We start from the raw sequence: 22,042 nt of genomic DNA on the forward strand, positions 1-22,042 counted from the left end.
TGCAACCATTACAAAGAGAAGCTAGGATGGCTGTATTAATATAAAAATAGAAAAAACAAAATTACAGGACATAGATAAGGCCATTATATGATACAGGAGTAAATCCACAAGATGATGCACTAACTTTTTAAAATTTGTTTGAAAATCAGAGTTACATAGGAAGGGAGAGGGAGAGGGAGAGGGAGAGGGAGAGGGAGAGGGAGAGGGAGAGGGAGAGGGAGAGGGAGAGGGAGAGGGAGAGGGAGAGGGAGAGGGAGAGGGAGAGGGAGAGGGAGAGGGAGAGGGAGAGGGAGAGGGAGAGGGAGAGGGAGAGGGAGAGGGAGAGGGAGAGGGAGAGGGAGAGGGAGAGGGAGAGGGAGAGGGAGAGGGAGAGGGAGAGGGAGAGGGAGAGGGAGAGGGAGAGGGAGAGGGAGAGGGAGAGGGAGAGGGAGAGGGAGAGGGAGAGGGAGAGGGAGAGGGAGAGGGAGAGGGAGAGGGAGAGGGAGAGGGAGAGGGGGGATCTTTCATCCAGTGTTTCACTACCCAGATGGCCACAATGGCTAGAACTGAGCCAGGCTGAAGCAAGGAGTCAGGTGCTTCTTCCAGAGCTCCCTTGTGAGCAGCAAGGGCTCTGACACTTGGCTCATCTGCTACTGATTTCCCAGGCCATTAGCAAGGAGCTGGATTGGAAGTGTAGCAACTGGGACATAAGTGGGCACCCATATAGGATTCCAGAATTGCAGGTGGCAGCTTTACCTGCTATGCCACAACATCAGCCCTGACCTTCTAATTTCAAATATGTATGCACCACAGAAAAAAAGCTGAAAAATATGTGAAGCTAAAACAGACAGAACTGAAAAGAGAAAAAGACAAACCCCCAACAATAGTTGGAAACGGAAACAACTGTTTCAATAATTGATAGAAAATGTAGACAAAAAATTAGCAAGAATATAGAAAAATGAAAACACATGTAAAATTTATCCAGCCAGCATCTTATCAAATAACATAGACCACTCTATAACAGGATAGCAGAATAAACACTTTTCATGGATCTGTGGAACTTATACCAAGATGAATTATATACTGAGATATAAATATCAACAAATTTAAAATATCTTATATCACTTGATAAACGAGATTTCTGACCACACAGCATCAAACTAGAAATGAAAATAGAGGTCTTAAACATTTAGAAACCAAACAACATAAGTTGTGGCCCAAGATTCAAAGAAGATTCAAAGGATATTTAAAAAGACATTGAACTGAATGAAAGTGAAATACAACACATCAAAATTTGTGTAACACACTTAAGCCAGGGCTTTGAGGAAATTTTAATGCACACTACAAAGAAGAAACATCTCAACTCTGTCATCCAGCCTTCCTTTCAAGGATATAGAAAAAAATGATATCAAATTCAAAGCACACATACAGGAGAAAATAAACCTGTAACAGCAGAAATGAATGGATTTGAAATTATAAAAACAATAGAAAATCAATGTGACAAACGATTTTTTAGAAGAGTAAAAAAAATATAAATTTCTAGCAAGAATAATAAAGGGGAAAAAAGGGGAGGAGATACAAATTACACATATCACAAATGAGACAGGGTATCACTGCAGAGCCTTCAAACACTGAGAGGCAAACAAGGGTAGCCTAAGAACAACTTTAAACACTAAAATTTGACATCTTAAATGAAACACACTATTTACTTGACAAACTACCATAACTCACAATCTCACCCAGCTCTATCTTAGAACCACATGTGAATCTACAATTATCTAAAAATTAACAGTTCACTTAAGGACAAAGAACCATTTTCCTCCAACAAAATAGATTTCATGACACAAAGCTGAGTTCCTAGAGATGAGTAGATATTTGCACAGTAGCACCTATTCAAAGCTGTTCTGTTCTCTGATGAGGAGTGTGAATGCTACTTGCATGTGGTAGCTTTCAGAGACAGACTTGAAAGTGATGTCCAGGCAATCTCACATAATGCAAGCAGTTGGAAGATACTTTAGATGTTTGGAGTGGTGTGAAAGGATATATAGCACAGGTGTACAGTAATTCCCTGCAATGAACAGACTCAGAGTGTGTAAAAGGTAATGATAACTATAATGTACCAGGTTTTATATAACTTATGTCTAATTTTGATAGCATCCTGAAGGTGTATTGTTTTTAAACGTCCACTCTTATGGTAATCATGATAGAAACGATTCAGTAACATCGAAAGTAGCCGAACTAATAGTAGTAGAATAAGAGTTCTAATCGATGCCATCAAACCTACATACTACATTTAACACTACCTTCTAATCATGGAGAAAGTATCTATCATAGTGTCAGAGTAACATAAAGAGTATATTCTGGTTCCGTCATTGTAAGATGACTGTTGCTCTTCCAAACATCTGTTCGAGCCACAAAGAGCCAGGACAGTGGCACTTGTGCTGGGGGCAGGGCAGGGTAGGGACATGGAGACCTGCTGCCAATCAGATCTATTCTTTTCATTGTTTAAGCACAAAAGCAAAAGCTCCAGATATATTTGTGCTCTACCATTTAAAACTCTCACATCTAGCCAAGAAGATGCTTAAAATGTTGGAATCTGGCCTTTGCAGCTTCAATAGTGAGGGTAGACAAAAGGAAGGGGTTTTCAGCAGTGATTACAGGCAAAGTAAAGAAAAAAAATGTGACACAGAAAGAGTAACACTAAAGAGCTTTGATGAACAAGAAAAACAATTTAAATGAAATAACCATAGAAACTTTGTGAAATGTTCATGACAGGAAGAAAAATCCATTAGTATTTGAGACTGCTACTCTTGCAGTATCTAAAAGAAAAGCCTATAGTTGAGCTGAACACAGTCTGGTTTTTCTTATTATAACAAATTGCTGAGCTTGTTTAAGTTTCACTAGCAAAAGAAAAGCCACCCTGTTTGTTCCATTGTTCATAATGTGTGCTGTGAAAGAGAGCCAAAACAGCCATTTAAAGTGGAATTTGATAAATAGTTTACATAACCTATTTTCAAAATTTCCTACTGCATTGTGTAAAGAAAATGATAGGTAAAAGAACAAAGCAAATATTTTCTAGGTTATGCAAAGACACTTTTTAAAAAATCTTTACAAGTACTCAACTCCAAGCAGTTCATCTAAAAGAATAATTTAAGTAAGTAAGTCTGAGATAATAGATATTTTCCTTTGTTGGTATAATCTTTCTAAGTTTTAAATGAATCATTTCCTAGAATTGAAACATGTCTATGAATATAAATGCAAAAATAAATATAATAGTGCAAAATGCGCTGCAATTTAGGACCTTCTTCAAATGATTTTATATGTATTATTGGTTAGGTATTCATATATTTGTAGAATCTCTTTATGTAACTTGAAAATGATATAACATGAAGAAAATAGGTTTTGAAATTCAAAACACTTGTGTTTTATATGTCTGCTCCAGGACTCAGCAGCTATGGACTTTAATAATGCACATAACCAATAGAATTAGGAATTCAAATGATTCTATACTCTCCAGTAAATACTAATTTTCTCTAAATGTTGTGATGCAAACTCTCAGACACAATTCACAAAATGCAATCACTGTATTCCAGCAAGTAAATCAAAGAGGAATCTTGGTTTCTCTACCTTGTTTTTCCACTGACTGAAAAATACATTGGTCTCATTTTTTAGTTTTTTAATTTTATTTTTCATCTTTTTAATAGCATGCAAGTTTTCTGTTGTAATAAGGTGACAACGGCTTAAACAGGTCAGAAGCCTCTCAAATATAAGCATGGAATGAGGTAGTCCAGGTCTGATGTGTGGCTCCCTGGATTTAGGAATTCATTCTCTTTCTACCTTATTTCAAAGTTTTATGTCAGCTTCACGGCCCAAGATGGTTCATCCATTATTTCACTGTTAAAATTCCAGGCAGTTGAAAGAAAAATGTCAGTGACTGAGTAAGTATTACTTTAACTATCTTTTAATGACATGCTCATAATTTTTCACTTATCACTTGTGCTGACATGCCATGCCATTGGGAATTACTTAGTCACATGGCTACACCTAGCCAGAGTATAGAAATGTGTAGTGTAGAAATGCCATATTTCTCTCAGTGGGTATGTGCCCAGAATATCCTGCACAAAAGGAAAAAGTAACACTTGGGGACAACCAACAGTGTTTGAATCTGCATCTGTTATGCAAAATTGGGGCCAGCATTATGGTGCAATGGGTTAAGCCACCACCTGCAATGCCAGCATCCACAGTGAGTACCAGTTCCAGTCCCAGATACTCAATTTCCAATCCAGCTCCCTGCTAATGAGTCTGGGAAGGCAGGAGAAGAAGGTCCAAGCACTTGGATGAAAAATCTTTTACTCTGCCTTTCAAAAAATAAGCAATTATTAAAAATCATGTAAAAATGCACAAGCATTCATCTAAAATATTGACTGAAGCTTGGTTGTGCTTAAATTTTCAACTTGAACTCCCCATATTCCATTGTTAATTCATAACATCAAAAGCCTCAATGTTGTAACTTGACCAAACCTGAACAGACTTGTTAATAGAGATGTTTAGTAACAGTAAAGATGAAACATATTTAAAAGTTCTTCTGTCATAGGAATTAAATAAAGCCTAAGAGCCATGCCTTTTCTCAACCTCATCACCCTTTAGCAACTATTTTTTTTAACTTTCATTTAATGAATATAAATTTCCAAAAGTACAGAATATTGATTACAATGGCTTCCCCCCATAACGTCCCTCCCACCCGCAACCCTCCCCTTATCCACTCCCTCTCCCCTTCCATTCACATCAAGATTCATTTTCGATTCTCTTTATATACAGAAGATCAGTTTAGCATACATTAAGTAAAGATTTCAACAGTTTGCTCCCACACAGAAACATAAAGGGAAAAATACTGTTTGAGTACTAGTTATAGCATTAAATCTCAATGTACAGCACGCTAAGGACAAAGATCCTACATGAGGAGTAAGTGCACAGTGACTCCTGTTGCTGACTTAACAAATTGACACTCTTGTTTATGGCATCAGTAATCACCCTAGGCTCCTGTCATGAGCTGCCAAGGCTATGGAAGTCCCCTGAGTTCACCAACTCTGATCATATTTAGACAAGGCCATGGTCAAAGTGGAAGTTCTCTCCTCCCTTCAGAGAAAGGTACCTCCTTCTTTGATGGCCCATTCTTTCCACTGGGATCTCACTCGTGGAGATCTTTCATTTAGTTTTGTTTGTTTGTTTGTTTGTTTGTTTTTTTCCCCAGAGTGTCTTGGCTTTCCATGCCTGAAATACTCTCATGGGCATTTCAGCCGGATCCACATGCCTTAATGGCTGATTATGAGGCCAGAGTGCTGTTAGGACATTTGCCATTCTATGGGTCTGCTGTGTATCTCACTTCCCATGTTGGATCATTCTCTCCCTTTTTTATTCTATCAGCTAGTATTTGCAGACACTATTCTTGTTTATGTGATCCCTTTGGTTCTTGAAACATACCAGGGGATTCGAATTCAATCCCATCGAGGTGGCATGTACCAATGCCATCTCACTAGTCCCAGTGATCAATTTCTGTTCACAATTGATCGTAATGATAGGACCTAGCAACTATTTTCTAACAACTTACTCTTAAATATCTAATAACTTAGAATTTGTAAGACAAATTTAGTACTAACGTATTCAAAGAAATGTCTGCCACAAAAGTCTTCTATAAATGATGATGCTATGCTGTCCTCAGAACTTTTTGGAATGAAAATGTTGCTCCCTGTTGGGAGCCAGTTTCCAAGCAGTTCAAAAGAATCAGTCCCATCATTCCTTATTCCTTTGATTCTTTCCTTCAAGGTCCTTCCCTTCCTTGCCTTGCTTTTTCTGCTCAGTTGGAAGCAGCACTGCTGGAACCAATAGCCAATAACCTCCTGCAAAAAGGGCTGTGCCTGGGCCAATGGCTGTTGGGACAATGGACTCTGGTGATTCATTTGAGAGTGGATGGGAAACTTAATGTATGCAACAATGTCACTCTATTGCTGAGTTTGTAGGGTGAGGTCATAGGAGGTATTTAGGAGGATCACATGTTGGGTTTTTTTTAAAAAAAGATTTATTTATTTATTTGAAAGGCAGAGATATAGAGAGATAAGGAGAGAAGGGGAGAAGGAGAGAGAGAGAAAGAAAGATATCTTCTATGCGCTGGTTTACTCCCCAAATGGCCACAACAGCTGAGGCTGGGCCAGGAGAAGGCTAGGTACCAGGTGCTTCTTCCCAGGCTCCTAGTTGGTTGCAGGGGCCCAAGGACTTGGGTGATCTTCTACTGCTTTCCCAGGTGCATTAGCAGGGAGCTGGATTGGTAGTGAAGAAGCCAAGACTTGAACTGGCACCTGGGACACGAACTGGCACCCATATGGGATACTGAAACTGAAATTGCAGGCAGAGGCTTAACCTTCAATGCCACAGAGTCATACCCAATTTTTGTGGTTTTTAAACTGGACTCACTAGGATACATTTCTTGAATTACAAAACAAAGTATTTAATGGACAACTGTGTGTCTGGCAATATCCCTGGTTTTGGGAATAAAAGATAGAACTGAATAATACCTTGCCCAAATTGTCATTTAGTCTAATGAAAGACATATATCAATTTGAGAAATATTGCATACACTGATATTGGGACATGATCAATGTTACAGAGACATAGCAGAGAGACATATGAGGCAAGGCTGAGGGAGAAATACTGGAATTAAAATTTGGGATATGAATTAGAATTAAATAGATAAAGATAGTGAAGGATCAGAAGGGACTGGAATAGATTAAACTAGAGAGAGGAGCATATGCAAATGCCTTGTGGTAGATTTCATGGTCCAGATACTGCATGCAGGCCAGCATGTCTGAAATGCAGAGGGAGAGGCGGAGGGTGAAGATTGAGTTGCACAGGTAGAGAATGGATAGTCTACAGCATTGTATGGTTCAAGCCAAAGATTTTTTGGTTTCTAATTCCTACAACAATTGGAATCCATTGAAGGGTTGGAGCAGGAGCGGTTGCTGTTGCAACCCTGCTTTTTAAAAGAACCTCTCAAAGAACCTGAGAGAGAAAGGAGGTTTGCCGTAGGGGAGCAACAGTCAGGAAGCTCTCATTCCACAGGCAAGAGAAGAAAGCACAGATGAAAGTGTCAGCACAGAGGGATGTAGAGTGGACTGGTCAGTACTGGGCAAAGAAAACTGATACAGCTTAGTATGGATTCTATTTGTAAGGTGAGAGTACAGAAGCTGTTAAGGAAATTCATGTTCAGTTTTAAATTGGATTCGTGATGATACATTTTATGAATTAGAGAACATTGAAAGGTTGGAGTTCAAGGGAAATTTGGAACATTTCTTAAGAATTAACCATATAGGGGCTGGCACTGTGACATAGCAGGTAAAGTCACTATGGAAGTCAGCCTGGAGATTCCTCAGAAACCTGAATACAACCCTACCATACAACCCAGCCATCTCACTCCTTGGAATTTACCCAAAGGAAATTAAATTCACAAATAAAAGAGCTGTCTGCACCTTAATGTTTATTGCAGCTCAATTCACAATAGCTAAGACTTGGAATCAACCTAAATGCCCATCAACAGAAGACTGGATAAAGAAATTATGGGACATGTACTCTATAGAATAATATGCAGCAGTAAAAAAAAAAACGAAATCTGGTCATTTGCAACAAAATGGAGGAATCTGGAAATCATCATACTGAGTGAAATAAGCCAGTCCCAAAGGGACAAATATCATATGTTCTCCCTGATTGGTGACAACTAACCAAGCACCTAAAAGGAAACCTGTTGAAGTCAAATGGACACGATGAGAAACAGTGACTTGATCAGCCCTTGTCCTGTCAAGGAAAAACTTAGTATTTTATTCCTTTTAGTATTGTTTTGTTCTACTTAAAACCATCGGTTGAACTTTGTGATTAACACACAATTATTCTCAGGTGTTTAAATTTTAACTGAAAAGAGAGGGAGGAGATATACATTTCTGCACATGCTCACTCGGACTTACCCTTAATGATAGAGCTAGAAACGTGCCAGGGGATTCCAATTCAATCCCATCAAGGTGGCATGTACCAATGCCATCTCACTAGGCAAAGTGATCAGTTTCAGTTCATAATTGAACATAATAATAGGATTACGTGTCAAAAGGATCACATAAACAAGACTAGTGTTTGCTAATACTAACTAATAGAATTAAAAGGAGAGAACAATCCAACATGTGAAGCAGGATACACAGCAGACTCATAGAATGACAGATGTCCTAAACAGCACTCTGGCCTCAGAATCAGCCCTTAAAGCGTTCAGATTTGGCTAAAAAGCCCATGATAGTATTTCAGGCATGGAAAGCCAAGACACTGTGGCCACACACACATACACACACAAATGACCTAGATGAAAGATCTCTGTGAGTGTAATCCCAGTGGAAAGAATGGACCATCATAGAGTTGGAAACATACCAGGGGATTCCAGTTCAATCCCATCAAGGTGGCATGTGCCAATGCCATCTCACTATTCCAAGTGATCAATTTCAGTTCACAATTGATCATAATGAAAGGACTAAGAGTCAAAGGGAGCACATAAACAAGTCTAGTACCTGCTAACACTAACCGATAGAATAAATAAAGGGGAGAGTGATCCAACATGGGAAGTGAGATACTCAGCAGACTCATAGAATGGCGGATGTCCTAAACAGCACTCTGGCCTCAGAATCAGCCCTAAAGGCACTCGGATCTGGCTGAAAAGCCCATGAGAGTATTTCAGGCATGGAAAGCCAAGACACTCTGGCAAAAAGATCTCTGTGAGTGAGATCCCAGTGGAAAGAACAGGTCTTCAAAGAGGGAGGTGCCTTTCTCTGAAGGGAGGAGAGAACCTCCACTTTGACTATGACCGTGTCTAAACAAGATAAGAGTTGGAGAACTCAAGGGGCTTCCATAGCCTTGGAAACTCATGACTGGAGCATAGGGAGATTACTGATGCCATAAACAGGAGTGTCAATTGGTAAAGTCAACAACAGGAGTCACTGTGCACTTACTCCTCATGTAGGATCTCTGTCCTTAATGTGCTGTACATTGAGGCTTAATGCTATAACGAGTACTCAAACAGTATATTTCACTTTGTGTTTCTATGGGGGTGCAAACGATTGAAATCTTTACTTAATGTACACTAAACTGATCTTCTGTAAAAAAAAAAAAAAAGAAAGAAAGAAATTATCAATTCCCAACTTGACTCTCACTGGGATTAAACATGACAATAGGTCTGATCTGATTTCATCATCATTAAAAAAAATCATCTATTATTTATCACTTTATGTTTCTGTGTGGGAGCAAACTGTTGAAATCCTTACTTAAGGTATACTAAGCTGATCTTCTGTATATTAAGATAATTGAAAATGAATCTTGATGTGAATGGAAGGGGAGAGGGAGTGGGAAAGGGGAGGGTTGTGGGTGGGAGGGACGGTATGGGGGGGGGGAAGCCATTGTAACCCATGAGTCATACTTTGGAAATTTATATTCATTAAATAAAAGATAAAAAAAAAAAGAATGGACCATCAAAGAAGGAGGTACCTTTCTCTGAAGGGAGGAGAGAACTTCCACTTTGAATATGGCCTTGTCTAATTAAGGTCGGAGTTTGTGAACTCAAAAGGCTTCCATAGCCTTGGCAGCTAATGAAATGAGCCTTGGGGCCGGTGCTGAGGCTCAATAGGCTAATCCTCCGCATGCAGTGCTGGCACCCCAGATTCTAGTCCTGGTCGGGGCACCGGATTCTGTCCCAGTTTCTCCTCTTCCAGTCCAGCTCTTTGCTGTGGCCCGGGAGTGCAACAGAGGATGGCTCAAGTCCTTGGGCTCTGCACCTACATGGGAGACCTGGCTCCTGGCTTCAGATCAGCGTGGTGCACCGGCCCCAGCAGCCATTGGGGGATGAACCAATGGCAAAGGAAGACCTTTCTCTCTGTCTCTCTCACTGTCCACTCTGCCTGTCAAAAAGAAAATATTTCTTTTCCTCCCTATAACATCTGCTAAATCTGCTTTCTTTGAAAAAAAGATTTATTTATTTTATTTCAAAAGCAGAGTTAGAGACACACACACACAGAGGACTTGGTCACTCTCCAAATGGCCAGGCTGGGGCCAGGAGCCAGATACACCATCAGAGGCTCTCGTGTGGGTGGCAGGGATCTTGATCAGAAAGGAGCAAGACTCCAAACAGGTATTAAATTGGATGCCAGCATCTCATACAATAGCTTATCCTGCTATATACAATGCTGGTCCCTAAATCTGTTCTTAATCAATGTATTTGCTTAGTTTTTTGTTAAATTCTATAATGTATTAGGTGGTATGCTCCTGTTTGATTTAATGATTTGTACCTGAAATGAATATAACTAGAAAGTCAGAAATACCCCATCAGTATCAATAACAATACTTCAACTATTATCACAAGCAGAGACAGGACACAAAAGAAATGGCATTTGTTGTTTTAATAACCATACCTTAAGATTTACCTATTTATATTAATTAATTTGAAAGACAGACACACAGAAACACGTGCACACATAGATACGCACACAGAGAAACAGATCTTCCATCCATTCGTTCACCCTCCAAATGCCTGCAACAATCAGGCCAGAGTCAGGCCAAAACTAAAAGTCAAGATCTCAAACGAGATCCCAAATACTTGAGCCATCATCCACTGTTTTCCAGGATATGTGTTAGGAGGTGGTTGGAATCAGGAGTGGAGCCGGGACTTGAACCAGGCACTCTGATTTAGGGTGTGGATACCTTAAGTGCTGTACTAACTGTTGCACCAACTGCCTGCCCCTGTCCTAGTTTTATCAATTTCAACAGATATGCCTTTTTATTATTGATCCATTTGAATAATGGACACAAACAATATGAAAAAGGGGATCCAGGAATAAATCTCCAAATGGCAGTTTATTTGATTGTTATTTTCTCTACTTTTCCTACAACTTTCATCAGAAATATAGATCAAGTAATAAAACATAACAAAACCTATGAAATACAACTCTTTCTTCTTCTACGGCAAGAGAGGAAGAAATCCAAATAAAAAAGGAACTGAAGAGAGGCCAGTATTGCCACACAGTGAGTTACGATGTGGCTTGTGACGCCGGCATCCCATAGGAGCACAGTTCAGTCTTGACTGTTCCATTTCAGACCCAGCTCCCTGCTAACATGCCTGAAAAAGCAGCGTAAGTTGGCCTAAGTACTTATTCCCCTGCCACCCACAAGGGAGACCCTAATGGAGTTCCAGACTCCTGGCTTTGGCCTGGCTCAGCTCTGGCCATTGCAGCTATTTGTGGAGTGAAACTGAGGATGAAAAATCTCACTGTCTCTCTTTCACTCTCTGTAACTTTGCCCTTCAAATAAAATAAATCATTTTTTTTTTGTTTTAGGAAAAAGGGAACTATAGGATACATGAGGATAATCCATATTTGCAAGTCAATTTTCTATAATGGAGAGTAGTTATATCTTCAATCTAAGTATCTTTACCCTTTGCATAAAATGGTGGAATATTTGAATTATAAGTGACCTTGAAGACAATATGTTCTGCTTTCTGCATTGCACACTTGAAGGGATTCCTTTACCCCTGAGGATTATGACCTTGCAGGAAGTAACTGTTGATAGAGTAGACTAACTTCTACTCTTACCCCATCCAGAACTAATTCCCATATATAATGTTGCTGCTTTTAGTAAAGGAGAGAGAATATGCAGCTTTTGGAAGGGAGGGAACATATCAGGCATTTTTCAATAGAAAAAAAATCCCTTATTGTTTAAAGGAAAAGCAAAAATGGATTTATATGGCAGTTGAAAATCTGTAATGAAGTGTATTTATCAGGCAGGTAGGACATGAAGAAAAAGTTTATAGCACAAGTTCTTCATTTTTCTAGTGTCATACACGTGTAAGCAGCAGGTGCATCTATTCAAATTCCTAAAAAAAAACTAATGTACTTTACAAGGACAGTTTTCATTTCTCTTTCTATATTATTTATATATCTTTGTGTGTTTTTCACTCATTCATATATCACTTTAAACAAAGGAATCACTTTTGTTTGCCTTGCTTTTTAAAGCAAGAAATATTAGCTGTGACTCACATACCAGGAAATAATTGTGGGAAAGCCAGTGGGCATGCAAGAGAGACAACACAACAGCCATGGCTTAAACACAGGGGGTAGGGAGCAGCACGGTGTTCTGTAGTGAAGAGCAGAGGAATCTAAAATCAGAATCGCAGAGCCAAGAAAGCACAACAGGAGGAGTTGATCCTTGATACAATGCATGACCCTGCAGCCTGTATAAAAAATCTTTTGTAAAAAAAAAAAAAAAGATTTTATTCACTCATGCATTCATTTGAGAGGCAGAATGACAGAGGGAGGGAGAAACCAAAGAGAAGCGGCAAGAAAGGGTGAGAGGGACAGAGGTCCATCTTAAATACTCTGGCTCACTCCCCAAATGTCTGCAATAGACAGGGCTGAGCCAAACCAAGCCAGGAGCCTGGAATTCCATCTGGGTCTTCCATCTGAGTGGCAAGTACTTGGATCATCATCTGCTGCCTCCCCGGGCTCATTAGCAGGAAGCTGGATTGAAAGCAGCAGAACCAGGTTCTGATCCAGCACTCTGATGTGGGATGCAGATGTCCCAGGCAGCAGCTTAACTCACTGTGCCACAACACCTGCCCCTATTTGTATCTTCTTATCCAGTGAGCCACTGAAAAATTTATAGTAAGGCAGTTTCTTAGACAACACTGGTTTATGTTGAAGCTTTGGACTGAATTTGTACCTTTTATCAATAAGAACAGAAGAAAAGAAAAAGAAATGTTTCCTTCAATGTTTTGAAGAAAATAAGGACCTAAAAATAATTATTCAAAGATCTGGGAGTTACTATTATCTCTCAGTGGAAAAATCTCCTGAGGAATGCTTTAAGGGATATTATTGATAACACCTAAGCTTTAACTTTTGATGAAATTAACCTTTAAGGGAACTGCTAACAGGGAGAAACACACTGGGAAATTTCACATAACGTCGGAATTCCTTCCCTCACCACAATTTCATCTGTTTTCACATTGTATTAAATATTTATAGGCAGAAAATCAAAGTTTGAATATATATACACAATTTAATGAAAACAAAAAAGAAGCATATTTAACATGAAAATAATGTTTCAGGCTGGAGTTGTGGTGTTTGGGTAAAACCATTGTCTGCAATGGGAGCATCTCATATGGGTCTGTTCATGTGCAGGCTGCTCCTCTTCTGATCCAACTTCCAGCTAATGGCCCAGGGGAAGCAGCTTAAGATGGCCCAAGTAGCTGGGCCCCTGCCTCCCACATGGGAGACCTGGAAGAAGCTCCTGGCTCCTGGGGATTCCAACCATCTATGAAGTGAAACAGGATGAAAGATCTCTCTCTCTCTCTCTCTGTAATTCTTTCAAATAAATACATCTTTAAAAAGAAAATATTTCAATATATAAAAAATAAAATATGCAAAATGATAAATATACACACTGCAAAGATAACTTGTTTACTAGTCAGAAACATAGCATAACAATTTTGTATCACTTTGAAAACGCTTTTAAAGAATAGGAACCTAACATTTTGATCAATAATTGCTATGATATTTTAACATTTGACCTAATTCTGTTTTTATTTTGTATATAGTAATTCCTATACAAAGTTAACTTTAGTAGTTGCCCCAAGACTCCTTAGGAAATAGAAAAATATCCCAAAGGTTTTAATTATCTCAGTTAAATAGAAGTTACTAGCATTGCTAATGCTAGTACTTGAATTCTAATTATCAACCCAAATTTGGAGTTGTTTTTATTTGATTATCACTTATATTCACTGTTTTAATTGATGCTCTAGAAATAGTATTTATCTAAAAAATGAAATGATTTACAATGCAGTTAGATAATTAAGCTGGTTGCAGTAAATTATTCTAAAAGCTAATGGACACCATTAAAAATGAAATGAGAAAACCAGATTCCTCGTTATCATTTCTTGTCTCAGATTCACTGAATAGCTGTTTTTGCTGTATGTCCAACAGCTTTTCAGTGATCATAGAAAGAAATCTCTTATAAACTAGAATTACTGTAAAATAAAACTCAATAATTGCTCACTCATTCTTTAAATTCACACAATGTTCTTGCTATTATTTGAGCAATAGCTTTTGAATGATTACAGAAGGTTATTATTGCTTATTTTTTTATCTGCCAATAAAATCTACTGGAAAACTCAGTATAGTTCCTGAAACATACCATTTCAGCTAAGTAGGTAAGATATTGAAAAAAATTAAAATATGCTGAAATATGTTCTTACAAATACAGAATAACTATGGTGTCTAAAGTTACAATGTGCACCGTGGTTTGAAGAGAGATTTCAAGTGAACCATTTGCAAACTATCCAGATTTCCTAAACAGGTTACAGAGCAGCATATGAAAGAAATGCTCTATTTAATATTTAATGTTTATCATTCAATCAGCTTATTTGATGTCTACACATTCTTGAAGAGCTACAAATAAATACTCTCATCTGAAATCAGAAAAATAGTTTTATAATAGGCATAAGTAGATTTTGCGGCTGCTTTTAAAATTTTATTACTATAAAGAGAACAAAAGAATTGAATGATCAGGATATCAATTCCAACACAAGAAAAGAAAAAATTACTATAGTATCCTATACTGGAACAAAAGCACAGCTTTCAACACAAGTCTTTAAATCTTGCCTATGTGGGAATAAAGCAAAACATCAAAAGGTAAGACCAAGTGCCTGAAAGGAGAAGCACAGTATGGGCTGGGCCACTTCCTTCAAGGCCAAACAACCCTGCAACACACCAAGGAAATGCCTCTGCACTTCCCTCTTCATCAGAGTCTGCGTTTCACCATCTCAGTGAATTCACAGATAACCTGTGAGGTTCAAATACCAGTGGATTTACATGAGCCCCCAAGGTCATATCTAGTCTAAGACGGCAGAGAAACAGGCTGAAGTACAATATTTCCTTCTGTTCATCCTGTGATACCATGGCTTGGTCTGGGCAAAGATCCCAAGCTGAGAATTTGTTCATTCTAATCCCAAAACATTTCTTGGTACCCTAATGATGGTGGCAAAATCTTAAAATCTTTTTGTAAGATGGTAGGCTTATCTTACTTTTTGTAAATGAAATCTAATCTCTTAATGTCTCTCCCTAACTTACCTTGTTGCTATTAGCAAGTTAGAATAATTCTACCCATCAGAACTCAGTCCCCCGGCTTCAAATGACTCTCCTGTTCGTGAATCCTGGATCAAGCCGACTTCCCTTCATTCTTCCCTGCACTAGCCTATTAGAGCTTGGTAGGAGGGACAAATCTTAGTATTCAAGAATGCCCTTTTTTATCATTCATTTCTGACACTGAGTGTTAAAATGAAATAGAACACTTTCTAGTTATCTAAAACTATGCAAATCAAAATTTTATTCAGTTCAAGCTGTAGAAGAAATCATGACTTTCATATTATAGCACTCCGAAAAATTTTCCAGGAGTCATAAATTACATTTAATTTTCACCATATATAAATATTCCTCTCCCCAGCAAGAGAAAAAAATTAAAAACCACAAAAAATGTGTTTGGGAACTGCTTTACTTGTATACTCACTGAATACTGATCATGTACTATGTTGCATTTATTAATCTTTCTGTTATGATTAGAAGTAAGTAGATGATAAGGTAGGCTTGTCACAAGGAAATGAAACATTCCATATTTCAAGTTATTACTTTTGCACTTGGCTTTGTTATTGACATTTTGTCAAATGGTCTCAGACTTGCTAGTTTGACAAATGGTATTTCACTCACTGTCCTTTTAAAATACATTTTTACCTTTCCCACTATTCTAAAATATGTCATTCATAAAGGAGAACTCTCATAGAAAAATGTGAAATTCACATGACATGAATAACAAACACTCAATTTGAGTCAGTTTAAATACACAGGCATCCGGACAACCTCCCAATCACACTATCATTGATAGCTTTGTTAGAAATAGGATATTTTGTGATAAATTTGAAGATTGTGTTGTTCAACTACCTCTTCAGCTCCTTTCTGTTCTCCCTTCTACACAAACACAACACACACACAAACACACACACACACACACTAGGTAATGTTATAATTATAATTATCAAGTGGATATAAAAAGAAATGACATATTTCACTTTGAAATTGGTGAAATAAGTACATAAAGGATCAACTTTCCACAGTAAACAGGCTTTCTCTTTATCAAAGTGTGAAGTATTAGCAGACACTAGTCTTGTTTATATGATCCCTTTGACTCTTAATCCTATCATTATGATCAATTATGAACTGAAACTGATCATTTTGACTAGTGAGATGGCTTTGGTACATGCCACCTTGATGGGATTGAACTGGAATCCCCTGGCACGTTTCTAACTCTACTGTTTGGGGCAAGTCCGATTGAGCATGTGCCGAACTGTACATCTCCTTCCTCTCTTATTCCCACTCATATTTAATAGGGATTACAAATACTAACTGATAGAATTAAAAAGGAGAGCACGATCCAACATGGAAAGCAGGGTGTACAGCAGACTCATAGAATGGCATATTAGAGCACTCTGGTCTCAGAATCAGCCCTTAAGGCATTTGGATCTGGCTAAAAAGCCCATGAGAGTATTTCAGGCATGGAAAGCCAAGACACTCTGGCAAAAAAAAAAAAAAAAAGAAAAAAAAAATGACCTAAATGAAAGATCTCTGTGAGTGAAATCCTAGTGGAAAGAACGGGTCATCAAAGAAGGAGGTACCTTTCTCTGAAGGGAGGAGAGAACTTCCACTTTGACCATGGCCTTGTCTAAATAAGATCGGAGTTGGTGAACTCAAAAGGCTTCCATAGCCTTGGCAACTCATGACAAGAGCCTAGGGTGATTACTGATGCCATAAACAAGAGTGTCAAGTGTTAAGTCAACAACAGGGGTCACTGAGCACTTACTCCCCATATATGATCTCTGTCCTTAATGTGTTGTACAATGAGAATTAACAGTAAAACTAGTCTTCAAACAGTACTTTACACTTCGTGTTTCTGTGTGGGTGCAAACTGTTGAAATCTTTACTTAGTATATACTAAATCTATCTTCTTTATATAAAGATAATTGAAAATGAATCTTAATGTGAATGGGATGGGAGAGGGAGCGGGAGATGGGATGGTTGTGGGTGGGAGGGAGGTTTTAGGGGAAAAAGCCACTGTAATCCAAAAGCTGTACTTTGGAAATTTATATTTATTAAATAAAAGTTAAAAAAAACATAAAAACAAAGTGTCAAGTAACCTAAAATAATATAATTAAATGCAGAAATTAAACTAATGACTGAAAAGTAATGAAACTAAGAAAACACGCTGATCTTGGAAGTGTCCTCATGAAAATACTAATGTCTAGATAAATACCAAATGCTCCATGTTTGGCTTGAGTCCTTATTTTCAATGCATTGGATAGATTATCTGACCTTTTTTATTTTGTGTTGTCCAGACCTGAATAAAGAAGAAATTCATGCCTTAACAATCTTCTTTAATCCCTCCCTCTTTATCTGCTCTGAAACAGCTTTAAAATGAGCTCATCACAACAGTGATGTTGTAATGGATTAGCTGTCTCCTACTGACATTATCTGGAAATTTGTCTGCCTGTCTGTAACAGAGATTCACTTCTTCCCTTCCTATTGAGCAGTAATTCTATCTTATTCAAAGAACATTCCGACTTTACAGCAAAGTGGGAATCCTCTTATCCTGCCTTAGCTCTTTAGATTCCATTCTGATCAACTTCAAGGGAAGATCAACTTACCTGGCATAAGCCCTCCCCTGGATCTGCCACTCTACATAGACATCCCATGGCCTTTGCAGTCATATAGTATTTAATCTCTGTTGTGGCCTTCATGATTCCATCACAGTAGACATCCACATTGACCAAGCCAGCAGGAAAATCTTATGAAACACAAACAAGAAAACTTTAAGAATTCATAATAATTTTACTAATCTCTAGCAGTTAATTTTTTTTTAATCTTAGTAGGTCAAACCACAAAATGGAATGCACAGTTTTAGACTTGATTATTTTTCCAAAAACATACAAGCTAAAAACACATGTTAAATTATAATAAAAGGAAGTCACTAAACATTTCTCACTACTTATCTTTGTCATGGCCTAAAATCACCCTTCTATATGTTTTAAAATTTAGAGAAGTACAACTACTCATTTAAAGTTAGGTTTTTGTTATTTATCTTATGGAGAGAAATCTAATTAACTATAACTAGGCTTCTCAATGCTATATTTGGAAAAAGTAGAACCAATTAATATTACAGAACTTATATTCAATTGATTATAACAAAAACCCCTTGTGAAAGCAAGATTTAAAGCTCGGATCTCTTGGGATCATTTACACATACATTCATCCAAAGCTTCTTTATAAACAAGTCACTCTAAGTATCTGATATACTGTACTATGAATTCTGCTGTAAAATACCAGCAGAGGTAACATTACACAAGAATCTGGGACTTTCCATGAAAGAATAGCAAGAGGCAACCACTTAAATAGAATAGTTACTGTGTTTTAATCTAACAAAAGTTAACAAAATCTTGCTCTTTTGTTTCATTTTTAAAATGATTTTTATTTTTTTGTTTGAAAGTCAATTACTGAAAAGGAGAGGCAGAGGCAGAAAGAGGAAGTTAGTTCTATCCTTGATTCACTCTCAAATGGCTGCAATGAAGCCAGGAGTTTCATTTGGGTCTCCCACATGGGTGCAGGGGCCCAAGGATATGGGCCATCCTCTGCTGCCCTTCCAGGTGCATTAGCAGGGAGCTAGATTAGAAGTGGGGCAGCCAGGACGCAAACCAGCACCCCCGTGGGATGGCAGCACTGCAGGCTGTGGCTCCACTCACTATGCCATAGTGCTAGCCCCTTTCATTTCATTTATAGAACAAACCTTCAAAGCATTCAGTCTGTCAAGGACATATTTCCCAAATTCTCCAGAGAAACTGTCACCCAATAATCTGAGGTTTGGAATAGGTCATTAATCATAAGACCAATTACGTTGAATACGTAATTCTTAGGTTTAAGCATTGATTTCACTTATGAAGAGGCTGAAGGACCTCATAATATTATAATATTTAGGAAAATTAAAAGGCAAGGAGAACAATCTTAAGTAGCTAAAGCGACTGAAATTTCCTCTTTTCTTATTGCTTGACTAGACATCTAAGTTGTGCTATGAAGAAGATATATGTAGAAAAGTAGAAGTACTCTCTTCCCAAATAATTCTCCCAATATTGAATGTGAGAGAAATCACAACAAAACTGGATGATGTAAAGTACATTTTATCAGGTAAAGCAGTATGCATATAGCAAAGAAGTTTCAAGAATTACCAGAGTCAAATGAAATAAACTTCAGTAGATTTCATAAAGATAATATTTTTGTTTCAATTCTTATTTTATCATAGTAAGTAATAAAATGATTTTGAAAGAAAATATTGATTTTGCTTATCAGAAAGAGATTAGAAGTTTCACCATAGAGAATCAACTTTTTGAAAGAAAGGTAACCAATAATGACAGATATATGGTCAGAGTTCTTGGTAATTCTTTGATACATAATACTTAACTGTTTCAATTTCTTTATATCTAACGTGAAAATAAACTGCCTTGTTTCTGATATATTGTCATTAGCTGATTCAAAATATTAAAAACATATCTACTGAAAAAGATGCTGATATAAGAGCAATGTCATAAGGAGAGAACTCCGTATTTCATAAGGAGAATGCCTTATGGATTTATCTGGTTGGGAGGTCATCCTTAATAAGTATTGAATTGGCCACATGCTTTGGCAGTTTGAGCGTTATTTTCCTTTAACTTTGGTTCAATATGACTATATTTTACAGATCTTCAATAAAAATAAAAAATCAATTAACTTAAGGACTCTAATAGAAGAAAGCAAAATAAAATTCTGTTTACTAGGTAGACCAGATATGTAAAATCTGAAATTGGAAGTGCACACAGATTGCCAAATCAGGGATAGTCAGCTGTGAAGAGAAACAAGGCACACCTGGGAGGGAAAAATTGGACTCCCTTGTCCCCATCAGAAATACATGAGACCTTTGAAAATCTTAAGGAAAATATTTTTTTACAAACTGCATGGATTTAAATTTATTTTTTGCGCCCAAATTAACTCATGTTAATTTGTTATTCTCAACAGGATCTAGCTTATAGGTACCAAGGAGAGTGAAAAGAGAGACTATCTGAACAACATGAATTCTGCTAAAATTGAAAATCAAACATTAAATTAATGGTGAAGCTTGGGTGATAGAATGATGAAATTATTCATGATTTACCAACAGTTTTTGGGCATAATTCCCTAAAGAAATCAGCAGTTTACAAATGACACCTCATTTCAAGAAGGGATGAGGGTACCCTGAAAATGAAGCCTACAGCAACAGACCATCCACATCAATTTGCAAGGAAAATAACAATCTTGTACACATCCTAATTGAAGAGGACTCAGAATAATGCTAGAAACACTACCAGTATCATAAGCATCTTCAATGATTCAGCTTCCACCATTCTAACCATAAAAATCAAAGTGCAGCAAACTTTCTGCTCAATGGGTAACAGATATGCTGTGCCCAATACCGATGCAGACAACAGTAGAGTTTTCAATGGAAATTTGCAATAAGTAGGATTAAGATCCTAAAGAATTTCTTCAAAGAATTATAACAAGAGATGAAATATGGTATTACCAGTGTGATCCTGAAGACACAGCCTAATTAAAACTGTAGGTACTAAGAGGTAGAAGCTGTTCCGTCAAAGCAAGTTTATCAGTCAACAGCAAAGGTCATGGCAACAGTTTTTTGAAGGATTCTCAAGACATCTTGTTTGTTTATTTTCTAGAGGGCCAAAGAATGATAACACATGCTTAGTAGGAGAGTGTTTTGAGAAAGTTAACCAAAGCTATGCTAGAAATACATCTAGGCATATTCCCCCATAGAGAACATCTCTATCTTTACAATGCTGCTCATTCCTTTCATCAAACTAGGACAATTTTGCAAGAGTTTTGATGGGATGTCATTAGACACTCACCTTGTAGCCCTGAGGTGGCTCCTTCTCATTTTATTTGTTGGTTAATCTTAAAAACTCTCTAAAGGATGCACATTTCCCTTTAGTTAATAATAAACAATGTATTGCCATGGTTAAATTCTCAGGAAGCCTCATTTCTTTAGTGATGGACTTTAAAAAAGTGTCTTGAATTTTATAAAACATATGTTGGGAAATAAATTTTGTAGCTTTTATTTTTTTTTAATCTTCACCTACTTGAAAGGTAGAGCAACAGAAGACAAGAACGAGATCTTTCATGCACTGGTTCATTTTCCAAATGCCTCTAACAGCCATGGCTGAGCAGGACTAAAGCAGGAGTGAGGAGCTCCATCTGAGTCTCCTACATGGGTGGCAGAGGCCTGAGCATTTGAATCAATTGTGTGCTACCTCCCAGGATGCATTAGCAGGGAAGCTGGAATAGAAGTAGTGTAGCTGGGATTTGAACTACCTTTTGGATAAGAAGTGGGCATTCCAGTGTATGGTTTAACCCACTGTGTAGTAATGCCCATTTCTATTTTTACCTTTTAATTCCATTTTTATGAGCATTTGAAGTTCCCCATGTATACAAAATAAGGTACAGTTGTACAGATGTAATGATAGAAAAAGAATTCTGGTTAAAGTTCAAATCTCGAATTCAAGGCCATTCTAACATCTTTGTCAACCTTCCCATTCCCCGTGATTTAAGTGGTCCATCCATTTAGATTAGGGACAAGCTGAAGTACTTTATGGAAAATATAATTCCAATGTATATCTTTCTGAGTAGTGAGAATTTTCACTAATTTCACAAAACAGATATTTCGCAACTATATTAATTTCAGAGCACTTCTGCTTATGTATTTCTACTACCTGGAAAGCTATGTTCCTTTATTAACCGATTTTAGCTTTTTCCGATTTGGTAAACAGCAAGTAGATACATAAGAACCGAAACCTGCATATCACTGCTTTTATTAGAACGTTATC

The 22,042-nt window shown here is 37.5% G+C and overlaps 1 protein-coding gene across 2 annotated transcripts in view; it reads right to left on the reverse strand.

The window, feature by feature from the left end:
* Positions 1 to 22,042, reverse strand: part of BANK1 (B cell scaffold protein with ankyrin repeats 1) — a 352,647-nt gene that overhangs the window by 211,311 nt on the left and 119,294 nt on the right. For both annotated transcript variants that reach the window (XM_017347389.3, XM_008267565.4), the window contains exon 5: positions 17,792 to 17,931. In XM_017347389.3, coding sequence (XP_017202878.3) covers positions 17,792 to 17,931 — 140 coding nt within the window. The remainder of the gene's footprint in view (positions 1 to 17,791; positions 17,932 to 22,042) is intronic.

This window comes from Oryctolagus cuniculus, chromosome 8 (assembly GCF_964237555.1).
Source record: "Oryctolagus cuniculus chromosome 8, mOryCun1.1, whole genome shotgun sequence".
NCBI lineage: Eukaryota > Metazoa > Chordata > Mammalia > Lagomorpha > Leporidae > Oryctolagus > Oryctolagus cuniculus.